This window comes from Schistocerca gregaria, chromosome 8 (genome assembly GCF_023897955.1).
Source record: "Schistocerca gregaria isolate iqSchGreg1 chromosome 8, iqSchGreg1.2, whole genome shotgun sequence".
In the NCBI taxonomy this organism is placed as follows: Eukaryota; Metazoa; Arthropoda; class Insecta; order Orthoptera; family Acrididae; genus Schistocerca; species Schistocerca gregaria.
In genome coordinates, this window is record NC_064927.1 from 397,353,251 (window position 1) to 397,373,089 (window position 19,839).

Genomic DNA, 19,839 nt, shown 5'->3' on the forward strand with positions numbered 1-19,839 from the left:
GATATCAGCAGGAGAAGAGTTGTCGAGACTGGAAATGTGAGAGAGGGCAACGAGCATTGAAGCTTTCATGTGGTATACGGTGTTCATACAGATTTACCAGAGGCAAGACCCTAGGTTTCAATTTCAGCTATCACTGCTGGATATATTTGCATCTAATTTGGCCAAAAGGCGTGCAGTCTCAGGAACTCGACCTCGTTGTTAGAAGTCTGCATCAGATGTAACTGTAAAACAATACATCACAACTATTATGAACTGATGTATCAGTACGCTCCTGCTAGTGTTATATAATAATTCACGACGTTTTCTATGAAGTGCATCATTTGTTGACTTCAGTCCTTTTCCAGTGGCTGTCCGGTTACGCACTTATCCGTCGAAATTCCTTGACACGAATTTGTTGTAGGTCCATAAGACTTTTTCATCCACCTATTCCTTTTAGAATCTCTGCGAAGCACTGTGGCCTTAACACTATCACGACATTGGCTGGAATGTGTTGAGGCTGCCCATCAAAATATTTTTGTCGTCATTTTATGGCCAAAGTTAGGTCGCATCATGTAATAGAAAGTTCTTGGTTCATTCTTCTCCTGCCATACATATTTCATAGTGGGGAAAAGATTTTTTTCCCGAAACGTAAGTTTCTGCTCATCTACCTTCATACTTAAGACTTTCCAATCATTAAGACTTTCCATATTACGCCACAGGACCTACTATCGATTTATTTTCCTATTGCAAGAGGGTGTGTGTGAGACATAATATGTTTCATGCGGAAGCAAGGTATGAACGGTTTAATGATCCGTTGTTTTGTCTTCAGCTTAAAGTGTTGAACAACACGCTATAAATTATAGAGAAAAGACGACGTTTTCGTGCTACAAATAAATCAGAAAACAATCTCTAGGAAGAAATAACACATTTACTAAAGCCTAAAGAGGAAAACTCGTTCAGCCCACAGGCGCAAACAAATACATCTCGGCATGAATGGAAGGTAATCTGGCTGGAACCCGGAGCAATTTGACATGCGTCACATATCCGACGCAACACAAAACCCCTCAGCAGAACAGAAGAAAGAATCCATTTAAAACATTTCTGATATTCCTCTCTCACGCTTAGAATGATTGAGATGCGTTGGTGTGGCTTGAAAATAAGATATAGGCGAATAAATTTGCTTTAAAAAAGCCTTATAAAGTGATTAGTCGATCAGTATGAAGCATCCGATGTGCTCGTTGTGGAAGGTTAATTATCATTGTCTGAAGCCCATAGGAAAATGCATATTTACAATTAAGTGTATAAGATGCGACTTGAAATTTCGACCAATCGATCAATATCTAATTATCAACATATGTTGAAAACATGTGAATGCGAATTGTGGTCCATTTTGTTGTATATCTGATTAATTCGATTCATTGGCAACGCCGGATACGTTGGGAGTTGAAATTTGTGAAGCATAGATAGGCGCAGCTTCTGCTGTATGTGGATCTATAAGCTACGAGGACTGGCTGGCGGCTAATGAAATACCAGACGTTAAATGTTAGGTTTCCTATTTCATTTACAGATAAAAAAAGTACATATGGATATTAGTTATTCTGAGCTTGCACTACGGATACCCTGGAGAATTTGTAACTTTATTTCTCGTTGCATCTTTTCCAAGAGTAAACCTAGAGCAGTGCTATCCAACAAATGGGGTGGCGCGTGGTTGTGGTTTTTTGTGTATGTGTGTGTGTGTGTGTGTGTGTGTGTGTGTGTGTGTGTGGCGGAAGGGGGGGAGGGGGGTGATTCTTATTCTGTCAAACCAATTTTTCTTTTTAAACCTTCAGCCTCCAAACGCAGCAGAAGAGTGAGCGCATGTCTCGCGAGATTTTGAAGTTAAGTGCAAGTTTCCGCACTGTTTGGGGTGTTTGGACGGCTAACATACTTATGGTTCTGCAGTACTCACACATCATTGGAGGGAGCTGTTTCACTTATAAACATGACTTCAGTGTTCCTTTATTTGCTCTCGTCGACGCGAACTATTTCGGAATGAAAGCGCCTCGTTTAGGAATCACGACGGCTAAAAGATGTATTCGTCGGAATTACGAACGATGGCTTATTCTTTTGTTCACGTTTGCCATTGTTGTTTCAAGGTTGCCCTTAGTAGTGAGGAGGAACTGCAGTCAGTAATTTGGTTTCACGCTGTAGTTACAATCCACACAATCAACTAGCTAGGAAAAAGGAAATCCAATAAATTGTTCTTCAGATTCCACATGTTTCTCGTTTGACCACTCGGTCAATGTGTTAAATGCAAATGCAAAACTGAATGCAGGCGAAAAACTACTCTTGTAACAGCTAGACGTCTAAGTTGGCACAAAGAGGAATTAACGACGGACTGCGTCGAACCAGTCAGAAGACTGATGGCAAAAAAGACAGCCATTACGTTTGTAATGAACAGATGTTTTCGTCACCGTTTCGAAGCACATCCTGAAACGGGTGACATACATTGCTTCGATCAGATAAAAAAAATAGCATGCAGTTTTCAGGAGCCCTTTTTTTTAAAGGTGGCCTATAGTGAATTGTCGGCAATCGAGATTGCTTTGATGACAAGTGAACATATTTTGTTTTCCCTATTTTATGTTACCATTCGCTGAAGTTTTTAGATACAGCTTGTAATGAAAACAAGTGTTTACAAATGCGTGCATTATTGGAAAAATTAAAGCGAAACAAAACTAGGTGAAAAATAAGTGCACAAAAAATTTAGATTCATTCTGCAGTGCAGAAATTTTTGCGACGCACGACTCTCGCTTGGCGCAGTCATAGTAATAAACGCAAAGCTAAGCCAATCTCAAGTTCATCAGTACTATTCGCGCTGACTAAGTTAGCGTCGCGGTGGCTGATGGGAGAACAGTAAATGGAAAATGCCTTTGCGGTCGTTCCCATCTGCCAGAGTGTCAACATGGTTTGCACGAACAGTGTTGCCGCGCAGTATGCAAGGAGTTGGCCGAGTTTACGTTACTCGTCCGCATATTACTCCAGTTATCGCCAAAAACCACGGATGTCGTCAGAGAGATCATCAGCTTAGAGGGTTTCCTTTGCTAACCACCATTTCTGGCTTGAATTTGTTCCTTAATTTAGCGATCGTACCTACCATGAAGGGAACAGATTGTCTTGGTATTTAACACAAACTTTTTTTTACCGCACTGACAACACCTTTTTGTCAGCGCCGTTTTCATGGCCTACCTACACTGTCAATTTACTCGCTTGCTGTGTTGCTTCCAAGACATGTTTTGGATTGGGTCGAAGACCTAAGTACAGTGTTTGTTAGCCTGTGACACCGAGCAAAGGCTAGAGGACGGCGTTGTAGTCACATCGCTCGAGAATCCCGTCACGGGGTGCGGCGTAATACTCTCCAGCGATGTACGAGTAGTACTTTAGGTGACACCTTTAATCGTTAGTTACATAACAGCAGCTGCAGCACTTCAAACAGCATTTCTGGATGAGAACGTTAGTCGTATTTGTTGTTGAGACTAGTGCTCACCGCATTCCTTCCTGTAGACTAGTTACGTGACTTCGATATTTATAACCATCACAACACTGTTAGTGATGAATTTGTCAGTGATTTACGAGCGGGCGACTTTTTGAAAACATGCCCACCATCCATTTGGTTTGTCGTGTTAGAGAAAACATTTTGTAAAATCAAAGGCCAAATGTATTCAGCGCATGGTGTATCAGGTATTAGAATTGCTTGTGCAGATGACGTAGCCTTAATCAGAAACTCCAGGCAACAGAAATCTTCTTAGCCAAGGTAATCTTTTTCCTTGAAAAAGACATTCTTTCCAAATTTTACAGCTAACCTGTGGAAAGCAAGATGAGAGCCCCTAAAGGGTTTTTCAAAAATAAAACGAAACTCTTTTGTACCTGTTATTGCGGACCATCCGCTAGAATGGCGAATCAGGAAATATCAAGAACCATAATAGAATATCATCGATGTGATGATGAAGAAGAGATTATATCGAGCTGGCTATCGGTAAGACAACCGAGAACATGATATATCTGACCTGATGATTGTAGATACGAAGAAACAGCCAGCAAAGAATAGAAGAGTAACATTTAGCTAATAAGGTGATGAAAGGACAAATGATGCACGGGGTGGAACCCTGTGAAATAGAATTGTTGATCAGGTTGTAGTCGACTAGGCCCATATAAAGACTAAAGTGACAGTTTTTAGTTAGTAAGATGTGAGGAAGGCGCAAGAATGAACGCTCCTTGAACTAATGCCTGACAGTTGTGGCCCGATAAACCCGTTTCTTCCTTTCTGAATTCTACATATTAATAGAAAAACAATTAAAAATATACCTTTTTCCAGTCACTCAACTGAAAACTGCTGTGATGTGACTTGATTAATGTAGGAGGCAGAAAGTACAGAGTGTATGGGTGTCAGGTTTGACGTTAGAATATTAACTTTTGTAAACTTATTTTTTCAGTAGGTGACATTAAAGGGGGGGGGGGCGTATTTGTATAATAACAGCTAGTAACCACTAACGTGATGAACACAGTTTATTGTTTCTGGTTGTGACCAGTTTAGGGCGTTTTGTTCATTATCAGAATGCTGCATTGTTCTTTCAGGACTAATCTACTGTTAAATTTTTTGAATGCCATGGTACAGTGAATGTATACTGGTTGATTTTGAGGGCATGCATTTTTTTCGTCTAGCATGAAATATTTTATCACCAGCCTAAACGTATCGCTATGGTGCATATTATTCTAAACACGATCGCGAATGCCTAATCTTAAGTCTTTTAATTAATGTATGTACTGATACATTATTTGTGTATCGTTAATCGAATTCCCTATACAATTTTCGGTACTTTATTCTGTTAGATATCTCGTTGCTATTTTAAATAGAACCAATGTTTTTTATGTTTAGTTAAGTAAAATGCTTTTACAAGCCAGTGATTGCAGATCATACCTCCTTCTCGTCTCCATTGATTAATTTTACATACCGGCGCAAACAAACTCAAGTTCTGTTTCTTACGAGTGAGGGGTGGGGGGAGGAGAGGGAGGGGATGTTCTCTCTCATACGCTGACGAGCCAAAACATTATGCCTAGTTGAATAATATCGTACGGTCCACTTTCGGAACCTACAGCAGCAGTTTTCCGTGAGGAGGATTCGGCAGTCCTTGGTAGGTTTCTGGAGATATATGCCACTAGATACCTATGCACACGTCGCGCAGTTCCAATTTGTGGGTGCTGAGCTGCCACCAGGTAGTTTCCCAGACGTGTTCCATCGGGTTCACTTCAGGCGAGTGTGGTAGCCAAGACAAGCACATCAAACCGATGTTGCCTTGTGCCAAGGACAATTATCCTGCTGGAAGATGTCATCGTCGTCGGAGGTCTTTACGTAGCTGTAGCAGGACAGAAAAAGGTCGAAACAAGTAAGCACTGGACGTGGCGAAATAACTGGAGTTATCCACACCAAAAAATCATAAGGTCGACTTGATGACATTACTTATTTGATTCCATAGCTTTACTAAAGGCGCACAAATCACTTTGGAATACGTTGTTTATGCTCGCTAGTAATGTTAATTTCATAATACTGTATTTCATAACACACTTTGCCATAGGCAGTGATTCAGAAATGGGTTGTTTCATTCAATAAATAACAAGTATTTGATTGAATGATGCTGTCTGAAACCCCTTATTGGGCGAGCATAGAAAACACTATTATATACCTGATTAAAAATGGTGTGAAGACTGAAGGTGACAATTGTGTTCAGGAATATATGTATATGAATAGCTTTTTAAAAATTGATAATGACTCGGAAGAAAGGTGGATTTACTTACTTAAGGAAACCGAGAATACCAAACTCAATGCCAACTGCTGAAATTATGCGAGTATTTCTTTTCCATTCCCGCACACAAGGCCAAGCGGAAAGAGTAATTTTCGCTGATGCTCGCCCAGTGGACTTAATGAAAGAAATCGACTGCTGCCGGGGACTGTGGAATCAATGTTACAGTGCCAGTGTAACTACAAGCTGACTTGCTTGTAGTTTTATAAATACATGAAGGGAAAGAAACGCTTACTGAAACCCAAGGTGGAATCATCCGGAAAGGGTGGTGTACCAGTTACTTCTGCCGCAACAAGTTCCATATATTTGTTTTAATAAAAAGTAACCAAAAAGTTATTATACTAAATAAATTTTTTTAATTCATTACTACACCCCCAACTCAGTGTGTCACGACGAAGTCCCAGGAAGATACGGGAGCCATTCGAAAACAATAATTAGCCATTATCATAAACATTCTAACAATCAGAGTAGAAAAAAAGTAAGAAAAAAATTGTGTTCCGTAATACTTCCGTAAATGGTCGCGGAACTTCTGTGACTAAGCCACACGTGTCCGTTGCATAAAATTGAGGGTCCGACAACAATCCATCTTGAGGCTCCAACCATTGTCACTATCCCTCTTTCAGATTTTTTGAATTCCCACAAGATTACAGTTATAAACCACGCGAACACTACAGAGTTAAAAAGCGAGTTTTTCGAATATTTGTGACTGATACACGATCACTGCTCTTCATATCTGCGTTACAAGACTGAGGAAAATCTCTTGATTGTATTCGTTCAAAGCATTCTAGAGCTGTTTCAATAAAAGAAAAAGATGGAAACAAGGTAAGACTCGATCTGTACAAATATGAGTGATGACCAAAGAAAATCTCTGCTGCAACTCAAGCTCCTTGTTGCCATAAATCACACTTTTTGGTATGTTTATATTCTGTAAAGCACGAGGGAGCGTATGTAGTGTTACGGGATTTTGCATAACCGATGAAGATAAACAAGGTTATCCAAAATGATTTGTGAAACAGATAGAATAATATCCAGTGGAATAATAAATCTGGGTAATACAATCATGTCGACCTTATGATTTTATGATGTAAATAACTCCAGATACTTTGCCACATCCAGTGCTTACTTTACTCCTTAGAAGGCCAAGGCTGGAATAGAGTTAACAGATTCGAATAATTCGAGGCTGAAGTATTGTTGTGGACATGAAAAGACGTGAACAAGATAGAGTAGCCAGCAGAGCATCACAAGGAGTCTTCGGACTATTGTCGTGGGAGTTCAACTTGATACTTTGTACCTCGGTATGATGACGACGGTTTATACAAGTAATTGCTATTAAGTGTGTCGTCGAGGTATACGAACGACAGCCGAGTGGAAGATATCTAGAGCAGGTTGCTGCAGATGGTGATCAAGCAAAGGGTACTCCAAACTGGCTCAAATCAGACTTTTTTTCCTTTAGCCGCTGTTCATCGAGCAGAGCTTATCTAGATTTCTTTGCCACGATGCCGTGTTCAGCAGATAGCGTCAGCGGCCGCCACGTGGAAGCATACAGCGGGAATGCGCGCTGCTGTCTTCGTCCAAGGTCGCTTCAGCAGCAGCAGAAGCAACGCGCAGTGCAGCGTGTTGACGCACGACCTGGCCGGTACAGCAACAGCATTTTGCAAATGTGAATTTGCCTGGTTACCGTTCCCCGCGGTAGACTGCCACTAGCCCGGTTTGCCCGTCACAAAATGCATTATGCACTTTTCGTTCTGCCCATCGTTTCTGTCTCTTACTGTTGTGACAATTCAGCACGTTCGCAATACATTGGGAATAGAACTCATTTGATATAAGACAATTTCCATTGAACAGCAGCAGAACTCATTTAATACCAGACAGTTTTCATAGAACAACAGCCCACTTAACATGTGTTATCTGCGTTCAGTATGACAATATGCCTTCTATCCAGCCGCGTGTCTGCTACATTTCTCCAACAAAATGCATCTCTTCCTCATTAATTCAGACACAGTTACAAAGTAGGAGAAATGTACTAGAAGAGTAGAACTATGAGTCAGTCGGTGACGAAGCATGCCTGCAGAGCTCTCTCACCTTAGACTGCTACAAAACGATGTAGACAGTAAATACTTCGCTCGTTGTTTGTAGTGGCCTTTCTTTATGGGTGTTTCACGCCATAAAGCAGACATAAATGGAAACTGTAAGAATGAAGTACCTCAAAAAGAAGAAATCTGCACGAGAATTGGGTAAATAAAATGTAGAGTATTTACTGAATAGTCTTCTAAACCAGGGGTCGTGACTTCGAAAACATGGCCAGGTGCGAGTAGGACTCACGCTGGGAGAGTTCCGTACTAATGTAATTATCCTATGCATATAGACAGTTAATTGATCTCGATAATTGAAAATCTTTACTATTTGTGCTGGATGTCAACATTGATGCTAGCAAAATTTCGTTCCCGGAAATTACAAGACTTTCGAGAATGTTTTAATTTTGAGTTTGAAATCGGATAGCAATTACTAAAACTTAATTGTGTGATGTAATTACAGATCAACAATTTTCAGATTTTTTCGCTTTACTTGTACTTTGAAACCTTGCTTTCAGCCAAATTTTATTATTCCATGCCAACCAGAAGTGAGTATAGGTTTTGATGAGAGGGTTTGGGAGAATCAAAAATTGTGACATTAATGGCCCTATCTTTTGACTTCATTGACTAAGACGCTTCAGTTCTTTACACCGCCAAGGGACTGTAGGTCTCAGCATGTGGCCACCAATTTAAGCTTGATATGTCTACCCGTTCATGAGAAAAAGCGTTGTTAATAGTCGAGACAGATAGACGGACGAACGATAAAGTGGTTCTATAAGCGTTCCCTTTTTATCGGTTGAGGTACACAATTCTAAAGATTGCGAAAATAAACACAGATGGTGCCCAGCAGAAGCCACTGGAAAGCTGGTAGGAAATTGACAAATAACTCCTAAGACTGTGGATAGCTGAATATTGAGCTTCCATTGATTTAATTAGACTCATGTCCGCGGAAGGCAAAGGCCCGAGGACGAATCCTGGTTTGGCAGAAGTTTGAATCTGTTAGGAAGTTAGATTTTGCTTTGTATGGATACAGTCATCTGCCTCGAAGTTCGCGAATACTCGAAGCTCTGCACGACGCAGCCGGCCGGTGTGGCCGAGCGGTTCTAGGCGCTTCAGTCTGGAACCGCGCGACTGCTACGGTCGCAGGTTGGAATCCTGCCTCGGGCATGGATGTTTGTGATGTCCTTAGGTTAGTTAGGTTTAAGTAGTTCTAAGTTCTAGGGGACTGATGACCTCAGATGTTAAGTCCCATAGTGCTCAGAGCCATTTTTTTATTTTTTTTTTTTTTTGCACGACACAGCACAAGATATTTGTTAATTAATACTAATCGTATAACGACTGAAAAATAGAAATATGTGGCCCCTCTCAAGGGAATAACGAAGCGTGAAGAAGAGTTGAAAGAAGTTCAGTCAAGGGTGAAGCATATGACGGACTTCGATTTGCTGGTATACTACTGTGAAACTTCAGTTAATCTGCAAAGCGTATGTACAAACTATAATAGTATGTTGTTTGAGTGTGTGTGTTCAAATTCGGATGTCGAACCAGACAAAATAGTGCACCAGTGACCAGTATGAAATACCCAAATACTCGCCGCGTCGTTTTCACGAACATTTGTGTGAACATTTTAAAAAAATATTTTAGTTACTGGTCTGTTGTGAATGAAACCGAACACGATACTGGTGAAATTTTCTATAATATTACACAACTGTTGTGCGTGTTTTCATTCATTATGTGTAAAATGTTCTACCAAGAACCGATGGAACAGTCAGTCAATACTGGTGTTTTGTTAAACTTCACGGAAATACAGAATACGATGTTATTTACTTTTACAAGTTAGTCGTAAGAAGGCGTGATTATCATAGTCCTGTACTTATCAGGTCGCTGTTAACCACAGCAAAGAAATGAAAGTCCACGTTGTTTTGTTTTTCCGTACGGTTTCAATGGGTGTGGCCCGAAGTTGGTCGGAGTCGAACCAAGAAAAAGAAGAAGAATTTGTTAGTTGTATCTTTGATGTTTGAGCACGAACGAAAACCAATTCAGCCGACATTCAACGCTATCTCAAAAATTAATCTGGCAAGAAATGACGTAGTTAGGTCCAGGGACACAGCGTCGGCTGAAAGCCGACGCAACCGCGCATAACGTAAACGGCATCGATACCAGATAGATCGAGGGCAATCGCAAAAAAGAATGCCCTTGGATAATCGCAATCAAAAGAGAAATTTCCTTCACTACTCGAGATGTTATAGCACAGCAGAGCGGGTCCGCGAGAAATGGAGAGGCAGCGAATAATAAAGCAGATAGATTTAAATGTTAATTTGCTTGGAACTTAAAACCTAATTTATGGAAACACGGTGGATTGTGAATAGTGCGATGGAAATCAAATAATTAGACGCTTATTTTATTTGACGGGAACCTTGAATAATGCGGCGTTATCCAATGAAAATAAGAACAAGATACTATTCACAAGTTAAGTACATATTTTGCTTATTATCACGAGGAAAGAAAAAAAGTGGGACTGGAAGTTTCCATTCTTGTGCGACAGATACTAGATCGCGCGTAAAACTTCAAAAAGGTACATGCTAGATATCTTCTTAAAGAAAAAATTTGCCACGATTGCAAAAGGAAATGTACCATTTGACAAAAATTGCGTTATAGCTTGTAACAGTGTCATAGTGCGAGGTTTCTATTTTTGTTACGAGACTTCTAGGAAATCATCTGTCTTTGGACACCGAAATTCCACAACCTGCAATTTACTAGGTACTGTTACAGGACTTCCTACTATTGTAGCACAACAAAGCGTACTGAGTTTTGGGCGATTTTAATGAGTGTATTACTGTAACTTCGTGTTTTCAGTATGCAAGCATAAATACGAAATCCACCAAATACAGCAGTGAACTTCGAAAAGGATATAGACTGGGAGACTCAAACGTTCATAACGGGTGGCAGGGACAAAGAATCCAGTGAAATATTTTTAAGTGCTTTATCTGAAAACTACCTTGAGCAGTTAAACAGAAAACCGACTCGTGGCGATAATATATTAGACCTTCTGGTGACAAACAGACCCGAACTATTTGAATCAGTTAATGCAGAACAGGGAATCAGCGATCATAAAGCGGTTACTGCGTCGATGATTTCAGCCGTAAATAGAAATATTAAAAAAGGTAGGAAGATTTTTCTGTTTAGCAAAAGTGACAAAAAGCAGATTACAGAGTACCTGACGGCTCAACACAAAAGTTTTGTCTCAAGTGCAGATAGTGTTGAGGATCAGTGGACAAAGTTCAAAACCATGGTACAATATGCGTTAGATGAGTATGTGCCAAGCAAGATCGTAAGAGATGGAAAAGAGCCACCGTGGTACAACAACCGAGTTAGAAAACTGCTGCGGAAGCAAAGGGAACTTCACAGCAAACATAAACATAGCCAAAGCCTTGCAGACAAACAAAAATTACGCGAAGCGAAATGTAGTGTGAGGAGGGCTATGCGAGAGGCTTTCAATGAATTCGAAAGTAAAGTTCTATGTACTGACTTGGCAGAAAATCCTAAGAAATTTTGGTCCTATGTCAAAGCGGTAGGTGGATCAAAACAAAATGTCCAGACACTCTGTGACCAAAATGGTACTGAAACAGAGGATGACAGACTAAAGGCCGAATTACTAAATGTCTTCTTCCAAAGCTGTTCACAGAGGAAGACTGCACTGTGCTTCCTTCTCTAGATTGTCACACAGTTGACAAAATGGTAGATATCGAAGTAGACGACAGAGGGATAGAGAAACAATTAAAATCGCTCAAAAGAGGAAAGGCCGCTGGTCCTGATGGGATACTAGTTCGATTTTAGACAGAGTACGCGAAGGAACTTGCCCCCCCTTCTTGCAGCGGTGTACCGTAGGTCTCTAGAAGAGCGAAGCGTTCCAAAGGATTGGAAAAGGGCACAGGTCATCCCCGTTCTCAAGAAGGGACGTCGAACGGATGTGCAGAACTATAGACCTATATCTCTGACGTCGATCAGTTGTAGAATTTTGGAACACGTGTTGTGTTCGAGTATAATGTCTTTTCTGGAGACTAGGAATCTACTCTGTAGGAATCAGCATGGGTTTCGAAAAAGACGATCGTGTGAAACCCAGCTCGCGCTATTCGTCCACGAGACTCAGAGGGCCTTAGACACGGGTTCACAGGTAGATGCCGTGTTTCTTGACTTCCGCAAGGCGTTTGACACAGTTCCCCACAGTCGTTTAATGAACAAAGTAAGAGCATACGGACTATCAGATCAATTGTGTGATTGGATTGAGGAGTTCCTAGATAACAGAACGCAGCACGTCATTCTCAATGGAGAGAAGTCTTCCGAAGTAAGAGTGATTTCAGGTGTGCCGCAGGGGAGTGTCATAGGACCGTTGCTATTTACAATATACATAAATGACCTGGTGGATGACATCGGAAGTTCACTGAGGCTTTTTGCAGATGATGCTGTGGTGTATCGAGAGGTTGCAACAATGGAAAATTGTACTGAAATGCAGGAGGATCTGCAGCGAATTGACGCATGGTGCACGGAATGGCAATTGAATCTCAATGTAGCGAAGTGTAATGTGATGCGAATACATAGAAAGATAGGTCCCTTATCATTTAGCTACAAAATAGCAGGTCAGCAACTGGAAGCAGTTAATTCCATAAATTATCTGGGAGTACGCATTAGGAGTGATTTAAAATGGAATGATCATATAAAGTTGATCGTCGGTAAAGCAGATGCCAGACTGAGATTCATTGGAAGAATCCTAAGGAAATGCAATCCGACAACAAAGGAAGTAGGTTACAGTACGCTTGTTCGCCCAATGCTTGAATACTGCTCAGCAGTGTGGGATCCGCACCAGGTGGGGTTGATAGAGGAGATAGAGAGGATCCAACTGAGAGCAGCGCGCTTCGTTACAGGATCATTTAGTAATTGCGAAAGCGTTACGGAGATGATAGATAAACTCCAGTGGAAGACTCTGCAGGAGAGACGCTCAGTAGCTCGGTACGGCCTTTTGTTAAAGTTTCGAGAACATACCTTCACCGAGGAGTCAAGCAGTATATTGCTCCCTCCTACGTATATCTCGCGAAGAGACCATGAGGATAAAATCAGAGAGATTAGAGCCCACACAGAAGCATACCGACAATCCTTCTTTCCACGTACAATACGAGACTGGAATAGAAGGGAGAACCGATAGAGGTACTCAGGGTACCCTCCGCCACACACCGTCAGGTGGCTTGCGGAGTACGGATGTAGATGTAGATGTAGATGTACTCAAATCCAGATGGCAACTACTCAGTTTCTTTCAGCTAATCAGAGCACAGGGCACGTGATGTAGTCAGCTGGTTGTAACATATTCACATATTCGGAAGTAGTACGTCGATAATTATTACTTCAGATCCGCCTAATCATAACTAAATAAAACACATTTTCGTGCCATACGCCTTTAAGGCGAAATACATACCGCACGAAAAAAGTGTTTTATTTGGATGTTGTTGGACGGATCGAAAGTAATAACTGGAGACCGCATTATATGCATCAGAAAAACCATAGAATATGCATGCAGATATCCTTGAATAATGCTTAAAAATGCTTGAGAAGTGTCGAAATATGCAAGATCAAATAATAAAAAAACATGGTAGTTATTGCGTGCATTATACCTCAAAGTCAGACCTGTGCATATCAATTACGAGGAAGATTGCCGGCCACGCCGGACATTTAGAACGCTGGTGTCATTTTCTGAATACCTTCAGGTTGAGGTTAACTTCGAATTAACTTTGAATTAACTTTTAATTAAAACTATTTGACCAAAACATCATTTAAAATTTATTTTACCTTTTACTGAGAAAATGAAAATAAAACATAGGTTCAATAAAGAAAAATTGAAGGCAGGAGGAGACTTTTACTATGACTTTATGAAAAGACATTCAGGTCTGTAGCTGAGGACAGTAGAATCAAGTTACAGAAAGCAGCAGGTTTTAGCAAAGAACAAGTTGACGGATTTTTCGACAAACTTTCTGAGTTGATGGACAAGTGTAAGTGCAGCCCCTCCAAGATTTTTAACACCGACGAAGCTGGCGCAGCGTCTGTGTTAAAGGTAAAAAGCAAGTTGGAAAATTGACCTTAGACGATAAAGGCATGGATGTCACAATTCTTCTCTCAGTTAATGCTGCAGGGGATGTGTTTATCCCACCGCTGTTTGTCTGCCCCTGTGTTTGATTAGACAATGATCTGAAGAAAGATGCCCCACTCGGAAGTGTTTTTGATGCCCAACCAAGTGGATGGATCACTAAGGATGGTTTCCTCAAGTGGCTTGTTTTGTTTGTAGAACGAGTGAATCGAACTGAGAAAACCCCTACATTACTAATTGTGGATGGCCACTCAAGCCACAAGGACTTGGACGTCATAACGTTTGCAAAGAAACACCACAGTCAAATGTTAAGCCTACCTCCAAACACTTCCCACAAACTACAGCCACTGGACAGCACTATTATGAAACCTTTCAAAACTGCTTATCATGAAGCATGTTCATACTGGATGCGACAATATCCTAACATTAAGATAACCTTGAAAGATATAGCAGGTTTAGTTACCTCAGCTTTCTCAAGGGTTTGCAGGATGGAGTTGGCAAAGTCTGGCTTTGAATGGACAGGCATTTCTCCCCTGAAGTGAAATATTTTCACTGACTTGGATTACGCTACTTCACTAAACAAGAACAGTGAATTAACTGATACTTCATCCACCAGTTCTGGATCTGGCTGCTCCTCTGCAATGTCCTTACTGCACCCATCTTTTGTCATGTCTTTACCAGGCTCCTCGTCTGCTGCCATGTCTTTACCCAGGCTCTTCATCTGCTGCCATGTCTTTACCAGGCTCTTCATCTGCTGCCATGTCTTTACCAAGCTCTTCATCTGCTGCCATGTCTTTACCAGGCTCTTCATCTGCTGCCATGTCTTTACCAGGCTCTCCATCTGCTGCCATGTCTTTACCAGGCTCTCCATCTGCTGCCATGTCTTCACCAGGCCCATTATCTGCCGTAGGCCTGTCTTCACCAGCCCCTCGCCTGCCCACCATTACCAGTGTCCTCGCTCCTCGTCTGCATTACCAGAGTCCTCCAATCATGATCCAGCAATTGAGTCCTCTAAGACATCTCAGTCTGAACAAAATTTTAGAAGTAATTTCCCCTCTCCCCTGCAATTCCTCTAATAGATTTGTATCAATGCAGAATCATGGAGAGAAGAGTGAAATTTTGACCTCATCTCCATAAAAAAAAGGCTGAAGCTTAGTGGAAACTTGCGGAAGAAAAACTTAAATTGAAAGAAGAAAAGAACAAACCTCCAAAAAGCCTATAGGCGTAGCTAGAACCAAACTTCTGACCAATAGAAAAATTGGATGGTTTAGTAAGGATAGTTCTTCAACAGAAATGGAAAAATCCAACGAAAATGCTAAGAAAAAACAAAAATTTGACGATGAAAACACTAGAAGTAATGGGGTGACTCACTGTATTATTTGTGACGAAACTTTTCGAAGAGGACTGGATCCAGTGTCGACTGTGTAAGGGATGGACCCATGAAAACTGCGCAGACCTTGAAATGCGACGGCTGTTTCTTGAATAGAAAAAGTCGTGTTCAAGATGTAGTGAAATTAATTGTTAAGTGTGTAAAATAGCAGATTTATTATTATTTCATCATTTAGTGACTGTTTGTGAACCTAAAATTATTAAAATCACTCAATTCAATAAACATTTACCACTTGCCATGTATTAATACCAATAAACAAGTATATTGTGAGAAATATTTGCTTATTTTCTTTAATTTACATCCTGTCTGATACTACCCTTGAACCTTTCTCCTTAGTTAACATCCAGATAAATTTTAGAAACCAATAGATAATAGTAATTCTCCTCCCTAAGAGAAAATGCTAGGATGGTTGTTTTATGTCTTAAGACAGTACATTATAGTGGTTATTGTTTTCATATGAAGCCATTAATGTATTCAAAATTTGAAAGAAAAAAAAAAAAGCTTAACCGTCCGATACTACCTAACCGGGGACTCGTGCGTAGATTGTGTCTGCTTGTACCTGTTCCTCTTCTGTAATAATTTTGCTAGGCAGTGGCCTCTCGGTTAGCGATTGCACGCAGTTCTAGGTCGCGGCAAATCTGTGATACATCTAAATTAGATCGAGCTAGAGACTGCCCGTCTAAATTTTTAAAATACTGTAAACACAGAGCGAAAATATGCATCGTCACTAGTTTTTAGTTAAAATGTACAATAACCGGTGAAAAGGAGCTAAATACATGACTGCATATGCAACATGCAAATGCATATAATCTGATCTTTATTAATAATTGTCAGCACATCACACGCAAATGAGGGCAACAAGATAACAAAAGTTAAAAAGAGCTAAATAGTTGTGACAAGCGGCAAAACAAATGTTGAAATTCCTTTCTCGCGTAGAAATTTAACATGTTCTCTCCTAAACACACCCGGAAAACACTACGTATTCGGCTGCTGCAATCTAAGCTGTGCTAGAGGGGCGCAGCCCCGCAACGCCATAGGAAATCGCGACATAATCGATACAAACATAGGCAAATATTTATTACAAGTAATATTATTAATTTCACTACAACCAGATTTTCTGCTTTCACATTCGTTGGCTTTGCCAATTTACAACCCAACTGTTGCCTTCCAACCTAAGATGGTCCCAGGCTAAGCTAAAATTCGTACTATTATGATAACCAGGTTTTTTGTGCCAATTAAAACTTTGATCCTGGTCCGCAGTCGTATTACAACCTCGTAAAGGGCGATAAGTTCCGAAAAAAGCCCGAAACAATCTAACCACACTCTTGAAAATCGCGAGCTTTTCGGAAACAAAAGCAGGCAATACTCCTGACAACGAAGAATGTAAATGTTAAACCTTCGTCAATAGCGATATGCAAATCACGAAAAAAAAGTCACATATTTCTCATAACCAAGAATAGAAATGTCAGTGCTTCACCCGCAGCAGTTTAATCCTTGCTCTTACATACCGGCTAGCCACATCTCCGAAAAAAGCCGATGTTTGAGACATCAAAACTATAATTCATGAAGCCATAGCGTTGGCCATTCTTGTTATAGTGTAATTCGTGTGCGTGTCGCCATGGAGGTCGTGTTGTGATTGGTTGACAGAATCAAATTGAACAGCTGCCACCTTCATTTGTGTTTCGAAGCTAACACTCCGCGTTCGGTAATTTTTTCGTATTCACACACGCGTATTACAAAAATGTTGTTGTTGTTGTTGTTGTTGTTGTTGTTGTTGTTGTCTTCAGTCCAGAGACTGACTTGATGCAGCTGTCCATGCTCTTCTATCCTGTGCACGCTTTTTCATCTCCAAGTACCTACATTACAAAAATATGCAGTATAAATGTTAATAGCGGATTAAAGGTCTCCTAAAACGCGCCGTTTGTAGGTACTGTTGCAGGAAGTCCGATAATCATATATAAAACTTTTACCATTTGTTTTTGCTGAAGGACCATTGGAAAATGCCGAATTGTTGCTACCCTACTACCATGTAAGGCGATTTATACGATTTCATCTAAATAACTTCTTTTCGAAATTGAATTTTATAATAGAAATCACGCGGGCCTGTTCAAATTTTCCCAGAACAGTTTAGAAACAGTACTGCACACACAAGTCGCACACAGTCAGTATCTTAATTAAAAGAACATTCAAGATCGTAAATTTTGTGTAACATCAGATGTTGATAATTGTTTTCGGTCGTTACGACCATATTCACGCATCCCGTTTACATTGGGCTCCCAGAACCTGATTTCGTAAATCGATTTCCGAATACCGCTTCTGGGTGGTCATGGAAACATTTTAAAATCGATTCTGAAAATCCGTTTCTGGTTGCCGGTTTTCCAGTTTCGCAATCGATTTTTGCTCCCATGTAAATGCAGTCGGTTCTGAAACGTGGTTGGGGGGTCAGATTTTGTATTCTCAAAAAAATTTCGACAGATATGGATGGAGTGGCTTTTTGTGCAGCGAAGGATGAGTAGAAATAAATATTGGACCGAAGCTGTTTACACCTCGTTTAACTGAAGAGAAATAGCGATTTCTGTCCAAATCGTAAACTGTAACGACGTCATATTTAACTGATCTAGCAAATACGCTCCATACCTTAATATGCAAACATGACAGCAGAAAACGGTTTCCAAAATTCGGTTTTCACCTTTCGGAAGATGTGTCGCATGTAAATGTAGTGATACCACGGCTCCAGATGACGAGAGGAGCCAGTGGCCGGAGCAGCTGTGTGACAACTGGCATCAGTCACAAATTTGCGGCAGATACCAGTTGGTATCACATACCAGCTTTGAACATAGGCTCCTTATGATGTGGACCCTTGGTCTGAATATGCTTGTAATGACCGAAACCAGTTACCAGGCATCAAATGAATTATACCTTTAAAAAAAATAGATACAGAAAGCTATAAGAATGAAAGCAGGGGGAAACTGGAGATGTCTGAGAATCTTATGTCAGGATTACTTTTTTCCGACTATGGGTGTAAATTTTTGATGCGGCAGATATGCAGCGTTAAGAAATCGCACTCTGTTTAAACATAGTGATGTTTGTTGTTATGCAGTCTTCTGCGCTTTTTCCTAAAGAACTCCTACACCTCGAAGTTTACTATCAAGTCTAATTATTCTTGATTGTTTTATCATATTTAATACTTAAAATTTATAGGAACATACTCAAAAACCTAAGTAACGGACTTATCCTGCAGTAGTGGCCTTGAAAGAAGAATTGGGGATCGCCATTAAGTTACTGCGTTTGGTAGAAAGCTGCGTGCACCTTGGTGTTAATAACTTAACAAGATTGTTACATGTTTTTCACGAAAAATGAAATTATCAGTTTTCTGGAGAGCAATGCTGTTGTGTCCAGAATACGACAAACTTTTCTCTGTGGATGCGATTTTTGGGATATTAGGTGCTGATCTCATGACGTAAAATAATATAGATAAATCCTCTCTTCCAGGAGCAGCAGCCGCAAGCTTACACCCCACAGGTGGAGGCAATCTCACCGACTCTGCCATCGGATTCTTTACAGGAGGAGACCACTTTTCGTTCTACAAAAGATGAGCTCTTGCAACAGATTGGGAAAGTGGATCGTGAGATTGCAAAGGCGGAAACTCAGATCCATAAACTCAAGAAGAAACAGGTTAGTGTTTAAGTATTCCTGTCGTAATTTACGATCGCTGTAAGGAAGTGCTTCAAATACAATCAGTAAAGGAGATTTTCTGTGCACAAGTACTGTCTACAACAATATTTATTTGTTGCTAACTGATTTAAAGCTCTATTCACAATTATCAAATGACAACCATCCACCCATAGAGTGTACAACATGGTTTTCTGCATCTTGCTGTTGTGGTCATCAATATGAAGACTGTTTTGATAACAGCTCTTAATGTCAGTCTATTCTGTGCAAGTATCTTAATCTCTTCATAACTATTGCAACCTAGATCCATAACTACTGCAACCAGTGTACTCTAGGCAAGTTCTGGTATCCCTGTGCAATTTTCATCCTCCATTCTTCTGTTCATTACCAAATTGTCTGTTCCTTGATACCTTATCATGTGTCCTATCAAACCTATCATTTGTTTTAGTCAGGTTGCGCTGTAAACGTCTTTGCTCTTTTATTCTGCACCTTTTCTTTAGTTACCATATTGAAGTGAATATGTTGTTGAGAAGTATGTTGCGTGTCATGAAATACACGAAATGTATTTGCAATTGCAAATATGGGCAACCGTCAGCTGTATAATTGAATGACGACAATACCAGATAGGGACTCGAGCACAGATTTCCCACTTATTGTGAGTGTTCGGATTAATGTTAGGCTATTTGAGAATGCTTCTCGCCCAAGCTGTTAGGCTTTCCGAGCATTCTTCATGCCCAGACCCAATGGTTGAAAACATTTGGA

At 40.4% G+C, this 19,839-nt stretch overlaps 1 protein-coding gene across 2 annotated transcripts in view; it reads left to right on the forward strand.

The window, feature by feature from the left end:
• The window catches only part of LOC126284927 (nuclear receptor corepressor 1-like), a 355,946-nt gene that overhangs the window by 148,344 nt on the left and 187,763 nt on the right, over positions 1 to 19,839 (forward strand). For both annotated transcript variants that reach the window (XM_049984190.1, XM_049984191.1), the window contains exon 5: positions 18,898 to 19,080. In XM_049984190.1, coding sequence (XP_049840147.1) covers positions 18,898 to 19,080 — 183 coding nt within the window. The remainder of the gene's footprint in view (positions 1 to 18,897; positions 19,081 to 19,839) is intronic.